Genomic DNA, 19,715 nt, shown 5'->3' with positions numbered 1-19,715 from the left:
AATGAGTTCTTTAAGGTAAGATGGCGCCTGCTCATTAAGGGCTTTGTAGGCGAGAAGAATAATTTTAAATTCTATCCTGTGTTCTATAGGGAGCCAGTGTAAGGCAGCCAGAACAGGAGTAATGTGCTCCCTTTTTTATCTCTGGTTAGTACACGAGCTGCAGCATTTTGAATCAACTGAAGCGACTTGACTGACTTCTTTGTACACCCTGATAATAAGGAGTTACAATAATCCAGCCTTGAAGTAACAAATGCACAGACTAGTTTCTCTGCATCGTTTTGAGATAAGATAATACTGATTTTTGCAATGTTACGTAGATGGAAGTAGGCGGTCCTTGAAATTGATTTTATGTGGGTGTTAAAGGATAAATCCTGATCAAATATAACACCAAGATTCCTTACAGTCTCACTGGAGGCCAAATTAATGCCATCCACAGTTAGTATATCTTTAGATAATTTGTTTCGTAGATTCTTCGGGCCAAGTACAATAACTTCAGTTTTGGTCGTGTTTAACATCAACAAATGTAAGGTCATCCACGTTTTTAAGTCCTTGAGGCAGTCTTGAATTTTATTTAGATGATTAATTTCATCAGGCTTGATTGATAAATATGGTTGAGTATCATCCGCATAACAATGAAAGTTTACAGAATGATTCCTTATAATATTGCCTAACGGAAGCATATATAGTGTGAACAAAATAGGTCCTTTAGTGCTATTCAGCACTATTGCTATTCAGCCTGCATGCTGCTTTCGCCATCAACCCTGTTTGTATATTATTATTTTTAAGAAATACTGACAAGTACTGCTTCACACAGATTGTAGTTCAAATGCTAATTTGAAATGAATTGATTCAACTTACAGTTAAATATATTTTCAGTTACCACATTTAAACATCAACATCCACAACTATGGTTACAATAGAGCTTCCTTGTTTGCATTTAAAAAATGTTTAGCACGAAATATACATTTTATGCACCTCTCACATGATCACTTGTTGCTTTCTTACTCTTCTTGATGGACATCATTGCAGGCTACTGGTACAGTTATGGATTAAGTGCTTTTCAAGTATTTATGCTAAATTAGGTTGCTTTGCAGACAATATTTACAATGGTGTTAGATTTAAAAAGAAATACCAATGTAGACACAATTTACAATATTTTTTGTAATACTGCAGTTATTCAGTGTCAGTAGGTTTATTTTGCTAATACTTTACACCATTCCTAGAAACACAATTGAATTATGTATGTTCATGGTGTGATATTAACCTCTTACAACATACATTGATCTTAGTGCTATACGATATTCTCTAAAAGGAAAATCCAGGGTCTTTTCCCTAAGTGCTTTCTGCACTGTGAAAATGTGAACACTAATAGCATAACAGTTTTCAGCGCTGCATAGAATAGCACGTTGTTCTACTCTCTGCCTGCCGAGGCTGCCAGTCCAATCAAGCAACAGTCTGTGGAGCACAGTAAGGCAGAGATGTGACCTTAAAAAGTCATAAAGACCCATTACACGCACTTATGAAACCTTCACAGACGCTACACCCCTAACGCTGATTATCACATCATTGGACACGTAGATTTAAGGCCTCGATCAATATCTCATTATTGGATGCAAAAACCCTTTTCTGTTGAATTGTCTGCTCGAGATACTGAAGAGGAAGAAGACAGAAAGGGGAGCAAGACAAAAGGGCAAATCAAGATATTACTTTTTAAAATGAATTGTGAATTTCTAAGAATGCTACATTTTGTATCTCATGCATTCTGCTAGTTGCAGTGAACAATATTAGCTTTTCTTTTTAAAACACATGATAGAGCTATAATTTTTCTATATACTGGCTGGGACATAGGAATTGATATATGTGACCTGCTCTATCGAAATCAGTCGCATTGGCCCGAAGACACATTTTGAGTTGTATACACTGCTTGAAAGAGGACATTCCTAGCTTTCTAATGATATCAGGATTGTTTTTGTACTCCAAAGATTAAGCAAAATATGTCACATTATATAATGACTGTTACAGAGTCATCATTTTGAGAAAAAGGCCTTCAAAGTTGCCTCTTCTCTGGAATCCATCGATCTGATCGATTATTAGCGGAGCAAATGATCAAAATACTACGGAGGGAAGATATTTTAGTTTGGATTACTAGTCTGGGGGAAGCTCGCGAGTGTTTGTGTGTGTATACGTGTGTGTGTGGTTGTGTAATTTTGCGTTTGTGTGTATTGTGTTTGTTTCCCGAGGAAAACCCTCACTAGAAACACCGGCTGTTGTTAAGCCTGCTGTGACGTTAAATTACTCCGTTCTCCGCTTGTAATTATGCCGTTACAAGCTTCAAAGCTGTATTTATCATCTGAATTTGCCGAAACAAGTTTAATATTCTGAAAGCCAAGACTTTGTTTAATTGAAATCAGATGAAAACAAACTGTAACGGACCCTGCCGTGTTATTTATGATTACTCTACGCTTACATTCATAATGTCAGCCGGAGGGAGGGGGGGTGGCGCTGCGGAAGAGCAGATTGCCTGTCATCTTCCCTTTACAAACTTAAAGAATGTATTTATCGTGTGAGTTTGGAAATAAAAGTTTCATATTCTGAAAGCCAAGACTTTGTTTGTTTAAAATCAATCGAAACACCCGAACCCCGAAAACATAGTTTTTTACGCAAATCCACGTTTATTTTGAAATGAGTCGTTGCGACTTCCGACTGATTTTGATAGAGCGGGTCACATATAGTTAAGTGTTGGATCTCACCTTCTCATACCTCCACCACATATTAAGCATTAGCCTTATACAACTATGGTATCAATTACAGTCTTTCCTTTACCTTTTTATTTAAAAAAGGAAATGTTATGGTTAATTTAATATTCAAATAGCTCTTTATTTTCCTCATACTGCCTCTGCTGCAGCACCTCTGTTCACCCTCTGTCTGAAACCAGATCTTTGATGTGCAAAACATGACAAAGCAAGTTTTAGGCAGGATGAAACTATCTATTTAGCTTGGCACAGATCATTTCTTTGAATCGCAAGCGGGCAGGGCCGTCACTTGGCCAGTGCACATACTGTATGGGCCCCAATGGATACATAAGATTGCCTAAAGATTCCTGGAAGATCTGACATTATTGTTCTATAGAGTCCGGCCATTTTGGCTTCATGCACAACCGAGCAATTTTCATAGGAATGAACCCTTCCCCCAATGCTGCATCCAGTTCTCTTGATACATCCATGGCTAGTACCTATACTACTAGATATCCACTACGGCATAGTTGACAACTCCGCGTTGTTGAGTTAAGTCACCTGTCTCCCGGCTAAATTGCCTTGTTTCCCTTCAGAAAGCACACTGTGTATTGCTTGCTCCCCCTCTGGCCTCTTCAGCAGTCCATCATATATAATGTGTCTGTCTGGAGGACCAAACTCAACTGCCTGAAATATGTGTCCCTCCTCCGAGATAAACACTCTCATCTGTCATTGGCGGGAATGGAGGAAATGACACTGACAGACAGCTACATTTCCCAAGAGGAGGTGTGAAGTAGGAGGGTGTAGACGGAGCATTTGGTCCCACTTATCGTGCCAATGCTTCAATGATAGAAAACAGATGAATGTCTTTATTACATTGTTTTTACAGAACACATATCCATTATTTTCTATTGTGTTAGTCTACTGTTGTTCCATGTTACCTTGAAACATGTCTTCAGAAATAACATGGAACCCTTCGCTTGTTCTATCTTCTTTTTAAGTTGCCTATTTCCTATTTTCCTCAACAGGCAAGGTCAGAGGAATTATATTTTAATGTTTTCTTCCATCTGTTCATTTACAACATGCTTGTTTACTCAATATGTCTCAGACATTTCATGCTGCAACATGCTGGATTTTAATAGGCTTACTGTACGAACTCCAATTCATATAAATGAACTATATTTAGTTTTGCAGATGTGTGTAGGCTGCAGAATTGAATTACATGTTTACCAAGTTGGGTTCATGCAAAAACATGTATTATTATTGTAGAGCTCTTCCTAATTCACTGCAATGTTTATTAGTATTTAGATTGAACAAACTCTCCTTACTTTGTAGTCACTTCATTGCAAAGATGCACGTTTTATTTATATACATAGAGAAAAACAATAAGTAACTTTACATTTCTTCCTTTCGCTGCAGAGAAAAGAAAATGTCCCGCTGCAGCTCTATGAAGGTCCTGGACCACGGGATGATTGGAGCAGAGGGAGCCGATAACTGTCATAAATTTGTGGACATCCTTGGCTTGCGAACCATCTTTCCACTTTTCATGAAAACTCCAAAGAAAATGAAGAAAAGTGTCTCTTCAGAGAAGGAGCATGAAGGTCAGTCATTCATTAGAACATGGCAACAACAGACACTATTTCCTGATGAAGGCTGCAATCAGCTGCCAACTGGCAACTCTGTCTTGACCTCTTACAGTCAGTGCTTGAATTGGACCGGTACTCACTGGTACGCAGTACCGGCACTTCTGATTTTTACCCATGTGGTACCGGCGCTTCTTACTGAGTATTGACAAGGTGCCGGCGGCATCTCATGAAGCATCTCATGACGCATCTATGACACATCTATGACGCATCTATGACACGCCGCCGCGATAGACTAGAGCAGAAAATACATCACATAACGTTGTCATTTTGAAAATGTTAGCGTGGCTTAATAATAGTGCGAAAAAACAGCGGTTGTCGCCGGACAAGGATTCCCTCTCTCCTTTCCTGCTGAAAGATGAGTGTACTCAGGGATGAGGAGTCATTTAACCAGCCGCCATTAGGAGTCAGGCTTTACTTTCTTTTATATCCATAAAGAAATTGTAAATCTGTTTACAGTTCTGTTTCATATGGATGTTGAGATGTATCCATATATCTCTTCATTTTGCTCTCAAAGTGCACCAGATTGATGCATTTAACTTCAATATTTTTTTTTAAATCTTCCCGTGGAGCATGCCCCCGGGCCCCCCTAGAGCAGGGGTTCCCAACTTTTGTTCCTAAGAGCCCCCCAAAAATGACTCCTGTTGGAAGTTGCGCCCCACCCCCCCCACACACACTAGGGGGGTGGTGTGTGTGTGTGTGTGTAATGAAACTAAACAACTACTGTCAGAAACTGGATGAATGTGAAGTCTTTTGTTAAAGGAGGATGAAAGCGTAATTTAAGGAGCACTATTGGAGTGACTGATGGTTATTGGACTCAGGATTCATTCATTTGGATTCCCGCTGTATGAAGACATTAAAGGACGGCGCAAGTGGAAACATTTCACAAAGGCATTAAACTGTTTAAAACACATGTTCAAAGTAAGCCGGATTTTGCCGATGTGTTTATGTGGATTCAAAAGTCGTAAATAATCAACAAAATGGAGGAGACTGATCTGATCGGAGCAACTGTGACAAATAATCCAATTGAAACCGGCATGGACAATGACTATGTCTTAAAAAATGCGCTTATCCAGAAAAGCCTGGTTTGGACACTTTACGGGCAGAAGAAACATTTCTATTAAAGAAAGAATTATACACTTCTGTCTTTTTAGGCCTTTAATAGCTACTAACTTGAATTTTTATTCACAATAATTAATCAATATATATTTTTGTATTATTATTGTAATGTAGAGACAATAGCCGCGTTCACACCGCGTACTTTGCAATACTTAGTGCCGGCACTTATTACCCCAGGGCACTAAGTACAAATCGCGTTCACACTGAGTAGTTTTCCATGAGGGAAGATTACGCAAATGAGCCGCTGACGTCACTTCGTCTTCTTCTGCTTTGGGTTTACTGGCAGGCTGCAAACAACTTCACGGCGTATACTGCCGCCCAAAGTCCCCGGTCGGAAGTCCCCGGAGTTGGGGACTGGCTTCAGTAGAAGCTGCTGGCACTCCCAGCAGCTTCTACTGAAACCTTCCGAGTAAATCGCCAGAACGCCGACACTTCCTTCTCATCTCCACCGCTCCCATGTTTTTTTTTGTGTTGCCATAAGTTATTCTCTCTCCGTTGGTGCGCTGGGCTAATGCTAATGCTAATAATGCTAATGCCAGAAATACAATGGCGGCTTCACAAAAAGTTTTACGGGGCGTGGTTTGCAATTCGCCCAGCCAATCAGCACTGGGACATTTTTCCCCCCCAGGATAGTACCACCTCTCTAGCAGGCACTACAAATGGGGGTAAAAGTTCCCAGCACTAAGTACTCTTTTTGGTGTGAACGCAACATAAGGGGTACTAACGGATAAGCGCATTATTTAAAACATTGTCATTGTCCATCCCGGTTTCAGTTGGATTATTTGTCACAGTTGCTCCGATCAGATCGGTCTCCTCCATTTTGTAGATTATTTACAACTTTTGAATCCACATAAACACATCGGCAAAATCCAGCTGACTTTGAACATGTGTTTTAAACAGTTGAATGCCTTTGTGAATTGTTTCCACTTGCGTCGTCCTTTAATTTGTTCATACAGCGGGAATCCAAATGAATGAATCCTGAGTCCAATAACCATCAAAGTCACTCCAATAGTGCTCCTTAAATTACGCTTTCATTCTCCTTTAACAAAATACTTCACATTCATCTAGTTTGTGACAGTAGTTGTAGCATTTTAGACTTTTAAACTTTAATTACCGCTGTAGCGTTTTATCATTTTTTGAAGCGTGAACTCTGAATTCCAGAATTTTATTGTGTTTTTATAGATTTTTTTTCTGCATTAAATGCAAGTAGAGGGCACAGACAGGCAGATAGTTTGAGAAGTCATGGCCTCCGTATTTAGCCTCGCATGAATCAGACTTTTTTCCCTCTCAGCTCTTTTCATGTCGAGATGATTTTTTCCCTTTGTTGCCAGATTGGGGCCGGGTGTCAGGAGGGCTGTTAGGTGTGTGTGTGTGTGTGTGTGTGTGTGTGTGTGTGTGTGTGTGTGTGTGTGTGTGTGTGTGTGTGTGTGTGTGTGTGTGTGTGTGTGTGTGTGTGTGTGTGTGTGTGTGTGTGTGTGTGTGTGTGTGTGTGTGTGTGTGTGTGTGTGTGTGTGTGTGTGTGTGTGTGTGTGTGTGTGTGTGTGTGTGTGTGTGTGTGTGTGTGTGTGTGTGTGTGTGTGTGTGTGTGTGTGTGTGTGTGTGTGTGTGTGTGTGTAAAGTTTATTTATATAGCACTTTTCACAGAAAGGATTCACAAAGTGCTTCACAGTGAGATCACGATAAAAAGGAGAATACATGGTGTAAAACAAGGAACACACAGCTACATATACACATCAAAACACAACATCAAAACATAAAACAAACTGTCAAAAAGAACCTTCACCTTTACTAAAAGTCTGCCTAAACAACAAGGTTTTCAGCTGCTTTTTAAAAGGCTCCACAGAGTTTAAAGTGCGCAAGGAAAGTGGCAGCGCGTTCCACAGTCTGGGGGCCACTGCTTGAAAGGCTCGATCCCCTCTGGTTTTAAAGTGCGTGTGCGGAATGACCAGCAGGCATTGGTCAGAGGATCTAAGAGAACGTGCAGGATTATAAAGTTTCAGCAGCTCAGAAATATAGGAGGGGGCTTGATTATTTAGAGCTCTAAAAGTGAGGACTAGTATTTTAAAATGTATCCTGACACTGACTGGGAGCCAGTGTAGTTCTGCTAAAACTGGTGTGATGTGCGCTCTTTTACTAGTGTGGGTTAAAAGCCTTGCAGCAGAGTTTTGAACAACCTGGAGACGATGAAGATCCTTCTGGCTCAGGCAAGTAAAGAGACTATTGCAGTAGTCTAGGCGGGATGAAATAAAAGCATGAATGATCATCTCTAGTTCCACCTTTGATACTAAGGTTCTCAGCTGTGTGTGTGTGTGTGTGTGTGTGTGTGTGTGTGTGTGTATGTGTGTGTGTGTGTGTGTGTGTGTGTGTGTGTGTGTGTGTGTGTGTGTGTGTGTGTGTGTGTGTGTGTGTGTGTGTGTGTGTGTGTGTGTGTGTGTGTGTGTGTGTGTGTGTGTGTGTGTGTGTGTGTGTGTGTGTGTGTGTGTGTGTGTGTGTGTGTGTGTGTGTGTGTGTGTGTGTGTGTGTGTGTGTGTGTGTGTGTGTGTGTGTGTGTGTGTGTGTGTGTGTGTGTGTGTGTGTGTGTGTGTGTGTGTGTGTGTAACTTCTAACAGGAGTCATTTGGGGGGGCTCTTGGGAAAAAAGGTTGGGAACCACTCCCCTAGAGGGTGTCAGAGTCAGATCCACTCCCCACTTATAAAAATAGCACTTTACCACTGCACCCCCTCTAATCTCAGATGCACCCCGAGTCATTTTGCTATATGACTTTGAGCCAAATACTTGTTTTTGGGCTGTATAAATAAATTGACTTGAAACAGTTGCTGATTTAGAGTACTGGCACCTTTTTTATTCCAATTCAAGCACTGCTTACAGTACTGTGACCATTTTAATTAAACAACATCAGTAGCAAGATTATATTTCAAACATTAAGGAAAAAAAACCTTGGGTAAAAGGAAGCCAGTTTCCTTTCGAAAATGACATATTTGAGATTAATAGCTTCAATGCCTACAATAAAAAAACTGTTTTATTCCCCACATGCCCAGGCAATTATGGACGCAAACTAGTTCAAAAACTTTAAATGGTTGAAAAATGAAGATATTTGAGAAATATGCAATTTCAGGACAGGAACGAGTCCTAAAACCCGGAAATTAGTTAGCATTTTTGCTCTTCCCCTCAAAGTTAGCGGTGTTTTGAACATGGGGGGTTTAGAAGCCTGAAATGAGTGATTTTCATGTTTTGTTCTACTTTGTAAAATACTCCACTCGTTAATGTATGAAGCTTTTATGTGTCATAAAAACGTCACTTGCGAACAAGTGAACAAGTTTAACGTCATGAAACGCTAGTCAGCCTTTAGCTAACTTCTGTGTTGGCTTTCATGCATGACTCAACTATACAATAGCTTGCACATAATTCTAAGCAGTATGTGTAAGTAACAATTTTGATTTTGGACAAAAGATTTGCACACTTTATAAAAGTAATTCTTGTCATGTCATGCAAACATCCTTTTCCAGTAACATTTACATTCTACAGAATACAGATTTGACTATTTCTGGCATATAGTCTTTTAGAGTGAAACTTTACATAACAGGGAAGATTTCAGGGAAGTATGTAAATGTTTTGTCTTATTCTTGCCTTTAGTATTTTATTTGTATCCACAGCTCCTGTAAAACATTGCGGTATGCACACTACCCATTTACATCAAAAAGTTTATTTCCCAGAAAATCTGTTCCTGAAAAGACCCACATAACATCAAAATTCATTTAAAGTTTCAATGTGACGTATTATTGAAACTATAATAAGATCATTCCTGATGTATGAATAGCATAAATGATTATTGCTGGGGCTCAAGCGTCGTCCAAATATAATAAAAGAGCCATCTTTCCACCTTTCTTAAGCTCTTTTCTGTTCTTTGGTTTTAGCGCCTGGCCGACGCGCTCACACATCACTCAGAGATATATTGCTTGTTTTTGGTACATTTATTTCAATGTTATCGTTTCCATTTATTCACTGTTCGTTCTCTTCTTTAAACACAAATTAAGGTATCTTACCAGACGATGTTGAAACAGTTTTCGTCACTTAAATAAACAAATCGTATCTTCTCTGCAGTGCAGTGCAGCAGTCAAAAAACCGTGAGGATTCACAACCAGAGTATAATCAGCAGGACTCTTTTAACCAGCTGAGGAAATCGCAGCACCAATCAGCCGCTCCGCCCAACCGTGGCTGCGGATCTCGGTCAAATGACACCAATCAATTATACTCCATTACATACATTAAATGATTAAATAGTCAAAATAAAAAATCAACGTTTTTTTTCTCCTACATATAACATTTCTGTTTTAAATTGGTCAAGTAAGAATCTTTAGTTTGCTGACTAATTAAATTGATTGCACTAATCACAACGGGTTCATTTTCACTGCTTCTAGTTTCCCGCACCATCTAGTCCCAGCCGTTTCCTGCAGACACTCTATCCTAATCTGCTCATGCATCACGCTTTGCTGCCTCTCAGTTTACACTTTCAATCCAATCTTTATTGATTTTCCTGCCTGCGCTCTCGGACCTCGCTTTTCTAAGAGTGAGAGGTGGGAAGCGCAAACAAGAGGCAGAGAGGGAAAAAGATGGGACGTGAAAAAAGAAAAGCAATAAAACCCTGTCCATCTCTCTGCTCTCTGTTTGATCATCTACATCCAAAATGTGGAGCCCCTCCTCTTTCTTTCTGTCTGTTTTTTAATTACGTTTGATTCGTCCAGCGGGGCTTCCAAGCCCTGCAGAGGAGAACAAATTATCTTCAATTGTGTCCCGCCTCACCCGGGGACTGGACAGATTAACCCCTGACCTCCTCGAGCAGCAGGAGGAAGAGGAGTGGAGATAACCTGTCCTAAAAGTGAAAGCTGCTCCCCCTGTGTGTTTTTAAAGCTGAGGGCAAGGGAGAAATACACCTAGAAGACCAGCTTTAAAAAGAGATGTGTAAATCCACCCTGAAGCTTTTTCCTGTGAGGATTGGCAGGTGTGGTCGCGATAGATTTGTGAGTATTTCTCAACCACAGTAAATGTAAGGAGTATTTATTTGGAGATGTGGAAACTGTTGTGATGTTGGCTGTTGTTTGTTGCTGGTTTCTGCTTTGATGCTCAATAGTACAATTAGTTTAGGATACTTCAAAGCCAACCATCCAAGCTTTTTGAAAACACTTTAAAATATGCTATCGATTAAATTAATTATTGTTTAATTATTTCCAGACAAATATGTCCAAGACATTTGTATAACACAATGCACCATAGGTTAGAATAATGCAATTGTTGATAATAATCAACTATATTTGCATTGTTTGTATGTTATTTAGACATACACAAATAAAATAACAGATGAATAAAAGTAGGCCTCTTTTAAAATGTGTAGCACGAGGCATCATGTAACCTGAAAATCACTAAACCAGGCTATAAGCTGTTTTAATAATAATCCTCAACATCAGTATATTAATTGTTATACATCTTTATGAAATCTTCAGTTTTCAACAAAGATTTTGCGTAATAAAATAGAATTCTGCTTCTGAAAACTCACACATTTCTAACTTTCAAAAATAATTGTGTAATATAACGCTTATAGCAGTGCAAGAAATAGTTTCTTGCAAGTTAGAACTAGGAGAAAACTTCCATATTCTTCCTGTGGAAGTCAGATATAAGTCGTATGTTAATGTTTATTTTGATTTTATTACCCCATAGCCCATGTCAAAATCATTCAAAAATGTTCATTCATCTTAGGGAGGATGTCATTTGGCATTCAAACTCTAGATTGAAACTAAAAGGCACTCGTATAGGGCAAACCTCTGCCCAGGCCAAGGATGCATTCATATGCTCCTTGTATGTACGTAATTCCCCTGTTGGGAGGTTATTCTTTCCGCCTTTGGTCAGTTCATGAGCTTTAACAAACAACATGGACGCTTCAAAAAAAGATGTCAAATTTGTATCTATTTTCTTAACATCAAATCGGCACACGTGTCCTATAAGCGGTGTAAAAAAAAAAGAAGCAAAATGTATTGCATACAACCCATTATTTAAATCCGCTCTTAAATTGTATAGAGAGTAATTACTAATTTAGGCCTTGTCTGTTATTGTGCTTACAAACAAACTGCTGTAAACACTATTACTAATTTAAAATAAAAGCTGTATAGAACATCATTACGCAGATTAGCCCATATTCAACCATACAAATGAACAGTTCCCACAATTAAATATGCTCAAATGTTATTTGCGAGTGAGTTTTCCATAATTAACGCAGCCTGTATAGGAATACACATCAGGACTCCATTGGTTTGTCTAGCAGCTATAGGCGTAATGAGATGCCGGTCATAACATGAGGCGCATCGAGTGAGCCCTCTTTCTCAGGCTACTAATTGAAAAGGCCGCAAATCAAGTGGTTCTCCAAGAATAACACAATAACACTGTAGATGAATAACTATCAGTCGCTTCAAGCAACAGTAATTAGGGGTAGAGACCTCTCTGTCCCGCTTTTTCTTAGAGTTCTCTCTGTCATCTCGGTGCATAGATTGATCCCCATGAAATTGACACAGCCCAAATGACCAGCGATTGCTAGGCCATATTAGAAAAAAGACAATATAATTCATAGAGACATTGTAATTGAATAAAAAATAAGAAATGACGACAAATGACTCTTCTTTCCTTATGAATATTTAAAGTCAGCTTTATTTTCAAAATTACTACATGTGAAATCTTGAGATATCGTTTCCCACAGTGTGACATATATACACAAAACAAAAAGGGCCTAGATAAACGGGTTGTACAATTTAAAATGTTAATAATATATTAAAAAAATTCAAAGTACAGTTTCAGTGCAGCGGCGATGGGCAGAAAAGTGACTGGTGCTGGATGAGGGAAGGTTGTGTGTGTGTGTGGGGGGGTTAAAGTCCGGGACCATTTGGGGCAGGGTGGAGAGTTCAGGGGAGAGATGTCAGAGAGGGGGAGAGAGTTCAGCATCCTGACCGCCTGGTGGAGAAAGCTGTTCCTCAGCCTGGTGTAGCTCGAGCGGAGGCTGCGGAACCTACTCCCCTGGCCGATTATCGGGGCCGGTATTCCGCATTTGACCGATTACCTGCCTTTTTTTTAATGATCAAATTGCCTATAAAACATTGGCTCTGATGCGGCCGTTTCTCTGGCTGCAGTCACCACTCTCTGTACACGAGCAATGTCCCGCCCACAGCGTTATCTGATAGGCTATTATTGAAGTGTTAATCAACACTGAAGATTTTCCGGACGGGAGCCAGCCAGAGAGGCGGGACCTTCTCAGATTACAGGCAGGTGTGAAAGAACGCAGACACAGACTGAAGCAAGCAGCAGCGCTGAGCGGCAGAGCCATACAGTACATGTGTTTCGAAGGTAAATCAGTTGAAAGCCAAAGTTCAATAAACATCCCAATCCTCTATGCTGAAGTTGCAAAAACAACACGATCTTATGATCCAATTCTATCAGTTTCCCAGTTACACAGGGACGCGGGAGGTCAGTCAGAGTTGGAGGTGCGTGCAGCGTCTCGCAGCGGAGTAACTGTGGTGCGGAGGGGGGGGGGGGGGGGCTGCGAGTGGAGCCTCGCAGTTATTCAGGTTGATATGTGAAGCTCATTAGCTAGCCAACATGTATCTAGCGAATGTTTAGCAAAATATTAGAAGTGAGGCTACTAGACTAACGTTAGGTCTACTGTAATAGCCTCACTTTTAATATTTTGCAAAACATTTGCTAGCACTAGTGTTTTGCAGTTGCTAGCAGCTTATTGGGATTTTATGCTAGATAGACAGGCATTGTTTTTGATATAATAAATTAAGCATTATTGTAAATTAAGCATGTCAGCCTGCAGCCCCACTTTTAACTCTCTGTCTCTCTCTAACTCATTGCAGATGGCTGCACTAAAGAAAAGTGAGGAGGAGCAGGAAGAGAACTGTATTACAGAAAAGTCACATTTCGAGGCACTGTAGTTGTGTTGGAAGTGTGCAAAAATTGAAATTAGATGCTGTTATTAAAAAAAATTCTCATTCAAATGACAGTTTCATTACAAAGATAAAACATGATCCCATTACTTTATCCTCAGTATCTGTCCTCGGATATTAGCACATGGAGATTTCGAGAGCATGGCTACATAGCAGAATATATGCGACAAGATAAGTGCCTGCATTAGAGAAACTATGTTATCTGGATTTAAAGAGTGAGATCCTAAGGCTCAGATTGAGATCAGTAGCAATTTACATGACTCAAGTTTGATTGGAATCTGTGTTGTCAGTCATGCTGTGTAATCCTATTATTAGTGTGTTTCAGAGGGAGAGATTTGCGTTTAGATCCCTGTGTAAAGACACATCTAATTAACATCTTCACATTTGGTCTTTCCTCTGGTGGGGATTGATCAAGTGTTTTTCATTAAAAGGACCCTTTATTGCTCATGTGTGTGAGAATCCTGAGAAACAAATCTCTGTTAATAATCTAGGAATTTAAGGTTCATTGGATTACTCATTCTAATCCTACATCCGAAGAACCGTCAACAAAGGGCTAATAAGACCATTATACAATTCAAAAATGGACAGCAGTGACGTTTTAACCAGTGGGAAATACTCATTTATTTTATGGCAAACATTTAAAATTGTATAATCTTATATGGATAGTAGTCTTACCTACAATTATTCTCAAATATATGTACACCATGTCCTGCTACTTAGTGTCCTGTCTCATCCAGAGCCAGGTCTCAGTCCCTCTCCTTCAGCCACTAGATGCAGTCTCTATAACCCCTGACAGGTTACCCTGTGGTGCTGGGAGGCTAAATGCTCTCCCAGGGGTACATATAGTTCAAGACTCTTGGTAAAGTACCACTTACCAATCTGTGCATTTAGTGCATTGCATCTCCTTGGGCAAAGGTGAGGCAAATAAGGAATTCTTATTGGAGGATGAGTAAACTCAAACATTTTGACATGCATAGTGCTATTTGATTGTCAACTTTCACGCTAGGGATGTTTGCAGACAACTCCAGGTAATGGGTGGGTTTAGTCATTTCCTTTTTGAGGGGGCACATCTAACAATACTATGTAGCTATTAGCTTAACTATAAATTGCTGTTATGTGGATCATACCTTCTGTTTCCGTTCATGGCCTTTGTGATACCTTTACCGGGGTTTACAATGGGAGAATGCATCAGACCATACAAGAAGGAAATCTCGCATAAAGAACTTTTCTAACGTTGGATGTTTCTTGGCTGGTTTAGAGCCTGCACCAGATATTTTTGCAATTCCAGGCTCTGGTACACAGACCCAAAAAATGGCTCAACCAAGGCCCCGGCCCCACGAGGACGATAACGGTCGTTTGCGTTACTGTTTAGTGTCATATAGACCGTTCTGCCACACTAGGACGACCGAATATGACAGTAAACAACTGCGGAAACGATAACGGGTCCCAAAGTGGACAGCACGGCATACGCAACGCTCTGGGGGGTCCAACGGCTCTGTGTGTAGGACCTATACGACCATTTTGTGATAATGATGAGGCAATAGCCCCGCCTCTCCCCTCCTCTGCTGCTCACCTCCGCGTCAAAGTAAACTGCACACTGAATTCAGATGATTTATCTTTCTCTCGATATGGACATAAATGCGAGTGAAGTCTACCCCTAATCTGACAGGACGGAGACACGCAGCTCTGCTCCCCTGCAGCTCCTCCCGCTGTGATGCAGCGGTGAACGGAGCAAAACACACATTTCTATTCAGATCATCACCCTTAGCTATTTTTAATTACCTCTCAAACTACCTAAACTAGTTATAAATATGTTTATTTTTACTGTCCGCCGGGTCACTCATTACTGGATCAGCTGCTGCATGAGACAGACACTGACACTGTCAGAAGAGAGGGAGGAAAAAGAGAGGCTCCGTGTATTTTATTATTATATTATATAGAGTCGTTATTCATTTGTTTTAAAGCTCAATAAATAACAAAGAAGAACTTTGACCGGCACTTTTATAATTTTGTCCAGAAGATTTAAACTTTAACACACGTTGTCTGGCGAAAAACTGCCCGGTTCCCTCGACCCCCACCGCGGAGAACAAACAGAAGGTCAACCATGACAACCATGCTTCTTCGCTGCTTTTGTGGAGAATGTTAAAGCGCCACGTACAGGCTCGGCATATGTACTGCTGCTTTTTCTAGCGGTTGGAGCTAAGCGGAGCTGTCTCGTGTGGACAGACACCATCCGGTGAATATTGTGTGTGGACGGAAGCTTTTTTGCGATTGCGTTAATCCTATGCGTTTTGCCGTATGCGTCCTCGTGGGAAGGCCCCGGCCCCACGAGGACGAAACGGGTTGTATCTGCATAGTTTATCTTGTGTATAGCCCTTTTCGTTTACACGAGGCCGTAACAAAACGATAGAAACGTACCCCGCAAACGATAACGGATCCCAAGGTGGATAGATCTGCAAACGGAACGCTCTGGGGGGGCAAACGGCTCCGTGTAATCGCCTCTATACGATCATTGTTGCGTTTGCGCATGCGTTTTACCGTATGCGTCCTCGTGGGCCCGGGGCCTAAAGCACCAGCTCTTTGCCTGTCTAGCACCATAAAAGCAAGGATTGATACGTCAGCTGGGGTGGGAGTAACTTGAGCAAAAGGTTCATGGTGATTACGACAATGAGTACAAAGTTGTTTTAGAAGATCAAAAAATGTGTTTGAGGAGTCCAGCTTGGAATTCAATCCTGTCTCCCTATGAGTTTAACATCGGCACAGTTCCAAAGCGGTCCTCAGCTACTGTGAGGGACCATTTTTCCTGCTGTTGCTGGAAAAAGCAGCTTTGCGTACGGTGACGTCATGTCGTGGTGCCAATGGGGGCTCTAGTCAGTCAAAAAGCAAATGGGGTCTTTCGGGGTTCCCAAGTTAAGCCAAATGTGAACCAGCCCTAGCATGAAATCCGACCAGAACTAATTTGAGTGAAATTAAGTCATAGAGATCCGACTTGAATTATTGTTGCATTAAACGGCATGACAATGTGTGACAGAACAGTGCAACACATTGGGCAATACTGCTTGGTAATAACTTTTTGAAATAAATTGTCGTAGATGATTCTTGTTTCCAAAGTAAATGATAGAATTGTCCTTGCTTTTTCTTTGTTCCTTGTTTTTATACTCAAGAGTGTGAAGCAAACATTTAAATGCAGTATTGATTGGACACCTTTCCTAAAGGCTATTTTTATCAGCCTTGTCCTCCATCTTGTACCTTGTGTTATCCTGCTTCCAGCCCTTCACGAATCTCAGCGGAGCAGCTGCTGCTTAGTTTTAAAGTCTTTTGGAGAGAAGAACATTCCACAGCCTGCGATCAATACCCTCCCCGGCAGGGCGTGGAGGTGGCGACATCAATTACCGCTCGGATCAAGTTGATAAAGTAGCGTCCTTTCGAAAATGGCAGTTAGCCTCCTTGTCATTGTATACAGGAAGTAAGGTTGTCTACATTAAAACAAGGGGACCTTGGGGCAGAAACCACCTGGTGTACAACCAGAATCACTAAGTCAGCAAGGAAAACTGTGAAGTGCTTTTACAGTTTTTACAGACATGGAAAGAGTTTTTACTTCATCTAATTCAAGTGGTTTTTATTACAGCCATATATCCCTTATTTTTACCTTAAGCCAAAGTGTTCTGGTTAACAGCTTCAGCAGACATTAGATTTACTTAGTATGTTGGTAATATATGTTTCCTACTTGTCCTTCTTTTAAAGACCACAACTTGAGTTGGTTTTGTTGTGTGTTTCTGTGCAATGACCTGCTTCTTGTGCTGCAAATCACAATTAAAATAAAGATACATATTGTGTGTATTCTGAAATATTTGCAAGCGTTATAGACTTTCGTTTCCTCAGCCTTCAAGGAGTTTTGTGCATAAGGGCGCTGCGGGTAGAAAGGGAGCGCACAAAGGGAGCTGACAGCAAACACGACCCCTTTTTTAAAAAGCAGAAATGGGATTGATTCCTTTACTCCTGTTGCTTAGCAACTGCAAAGCCCCGATGAGAGTGGATATTGACCTCTTGTTGATAAAGTCCAATTACATTTTTCCCCAACTCGGTATATCTGGAGATTTTACAATGTCATATTCTGTCCCCCACTGTGTGCACAGTGCATTGTTCATTCAATATCTTAGAGAAATATTTTAACGCTGCAGCCTGTGAGTAAGAAGGCCTTTGAATGAGATGACATATCTTACATGAATTGGGTTAACACGGCCACTCAACGGGAATAACTAGTTTTTCTTGCTAATTTAGTCAATTAACATGTTTTCAGACCGCCCCCCTTTGCTAAATGGCCCCAGAGAGAAATGTAATTCAGCCACAGCCGAAACTGTTCCGCATGTTCCGGCCTGCCCTAAAAAATGAAAATTGATTTCTAAATTTCATTAACATTTTCTCCTCCTCTTGTTCTGTGCACCCTCTGTAGCCATGCTTAGCTTTCCGTAATTGCAAATTATCATTCGCTAATCGATTTGTTCTTTCTGGGGGCTGTGAATGAGCTTTTCAGTGTCTTTGTTTTTTTCTCTCTGTCTAACCGTTTTAAATAAGGAGCTGAGAGTTCATGTTTTAGTTTTGTTATGTTTATTGAAAAATGCAAAGCTCCTTGATCTGTTATCATGAAAGGCTTACACACTGTGTGGCGGGTCCTTACTATCTCTTAATAATATGAAAATAGCTTGATTTAGTTCTGTTTTCACAGCAAGGATAATGCATTAATTTGAAAATACCCCCCGAAAAAATATTTATTTCAAACGTAATCTCATCTCAGCATCATCTCCATCATTGTCGTATTTGTTTGTTGTGTCAATCTTGCATTGATGATAATATGAAGAAGTCTTTGAGAGTCAGGCAATTTTTGGTTTTGGTCACATAAGACAATTCTTGAATTTGAGCTGAAATCTCCATTTGAAGAATATTTGATAAAACTAAGCAATTTGAAAAATCAATTTTGTGATTTATAAACATGTTAAATATTCTTTATTTCTCATTTGTCTGTCCTAAGAACACGTCTGCTCCATCATCGCCTCCATGCTGAGGAACCTGAAGTCCCAGCAGAGAAGCAGACTGCTCAACAAGTTCACAGAGAACGACTGCGAGAAGGTTGGTTTTGAATCCTCTTCTGGCTAATTTCCTCTTTTGCCCTTGCCCTTACTCCTCCAGAATCAAAACAGCTTCTACATTTGGTAAACACTGCTTTTAACAGCTGGTTTAAAGTGGCGGTAGCTTTGCTTGAACATTTGACGAACTAATCAGGAATATTTAAACAAAATGTGTCGACAATTGTTGGTTTGGTTACATATGTTGCTGGGCCACTGTCTAGAACAGGGGTGGGGTACCTTTTCCTCTCAAGGGCCATTTCAATTTTTTCAACATCCTCAGAGGGCCGTACAAATGATTGACCTCTGCTTAAAAATACTAAAATCACAGCCCATTAATTTCGCCTTTCTTTCATGCTGTGCAAAGAAAAAGCAACCTCTTAGTCCAGATATCTTACCATGACTCGCGTATGCATGCACGTGCACGGTTGTGGCATGACCACCAAAACAGAAAGATATGGACACAAGATGTGTGCAATTAAGTTTCCTATCCATGTTAATATGATTTAATTGGGGGGGGACCTAACCTCCTCTAGGGGGGTCTGGGGTCTAGCTCTCCCGGGAAGATTTTATTTTATTTTTTTAAATGTTGAAGTTAAAAGCATCAATCTGGTGCACTTTGAGAGCAACATCAGGAGATCTATGGATACATCTCTCAACATCCATATGAAACAGAACTGTAAGCAGATTTTCGTTTTCTTTATGGATATTTTACAAATCACTCCTTTCAAACTGTATTCTTGTTTCAACTTTTTGTTACTGTCATATAGTATTTTATACCTGTTTACTTTAATCACTTATTTTTGTATAACTATAATGATCATATGAAGATGTTCCTTTACCTCACTGGTTCGAGAAAAAGCTTCTTATATTTGTTAGCATAGCTAGCTAACCAGATGCTAATAACAGCAAAGTTATTGACAGTATGATCAGTATGACAGATGAACAGATCGCCACTGGGCTTACAACTAAAGACACAGCCACGCAAAAAACTGCGGCATGTGTACGGCTCCTTAAGGGTACTGACATTTGTGAAGTCCCGGCCCGGAGCGACGTCCTGGTGTTCTCCGGCAGCTCTAAACCCCTGTCAGACGAGACATATACCACGTGATG

At 40.4% G+C, this 19,715-nt stretch overlaps 1 protein-coding gene across 1 annotated transcript in view; it reads left to right on the top strand.

Moving 5' to 3' along the window:
• The window catches only part of ctnnbl1 (catenin, beta like 1), a 70,780-nt gene that overhangs the window by 21,453 nt on the left and 29,612 nt on the right, over positions 1-19,715 (top strand). Inside the window, exons 11-12 of the mRNA XM_079676970.1 lie at positions 4,152-4,333; positions 18,509-18,606. Of these exons, the coding sequence (XP_079533096.1) occupies positions 4,152-4,333; positions 18,509-18,606 (280 nt within the window). The remainder of the gene's footprint in view (positions 1-4,151; positions 4,334-18,508; positions 18,607-19,715) is intronic.

Source organism: Notothenia rossii (assembly GCF_949606895.1).
Source record: "Notothenia rossii genome assembly, chromosome: 4".
Classification (NCBI taxonomy): domain Eukaryota; kingdom Metazoa; phylum Chordata; class Actinopteri; order Perciformes; family Nototheniidae; genus Notothenia; species Notothenia rossii.
This window is presented reverse-complemented; position numbering and strand designations above follow the sequence as displayed.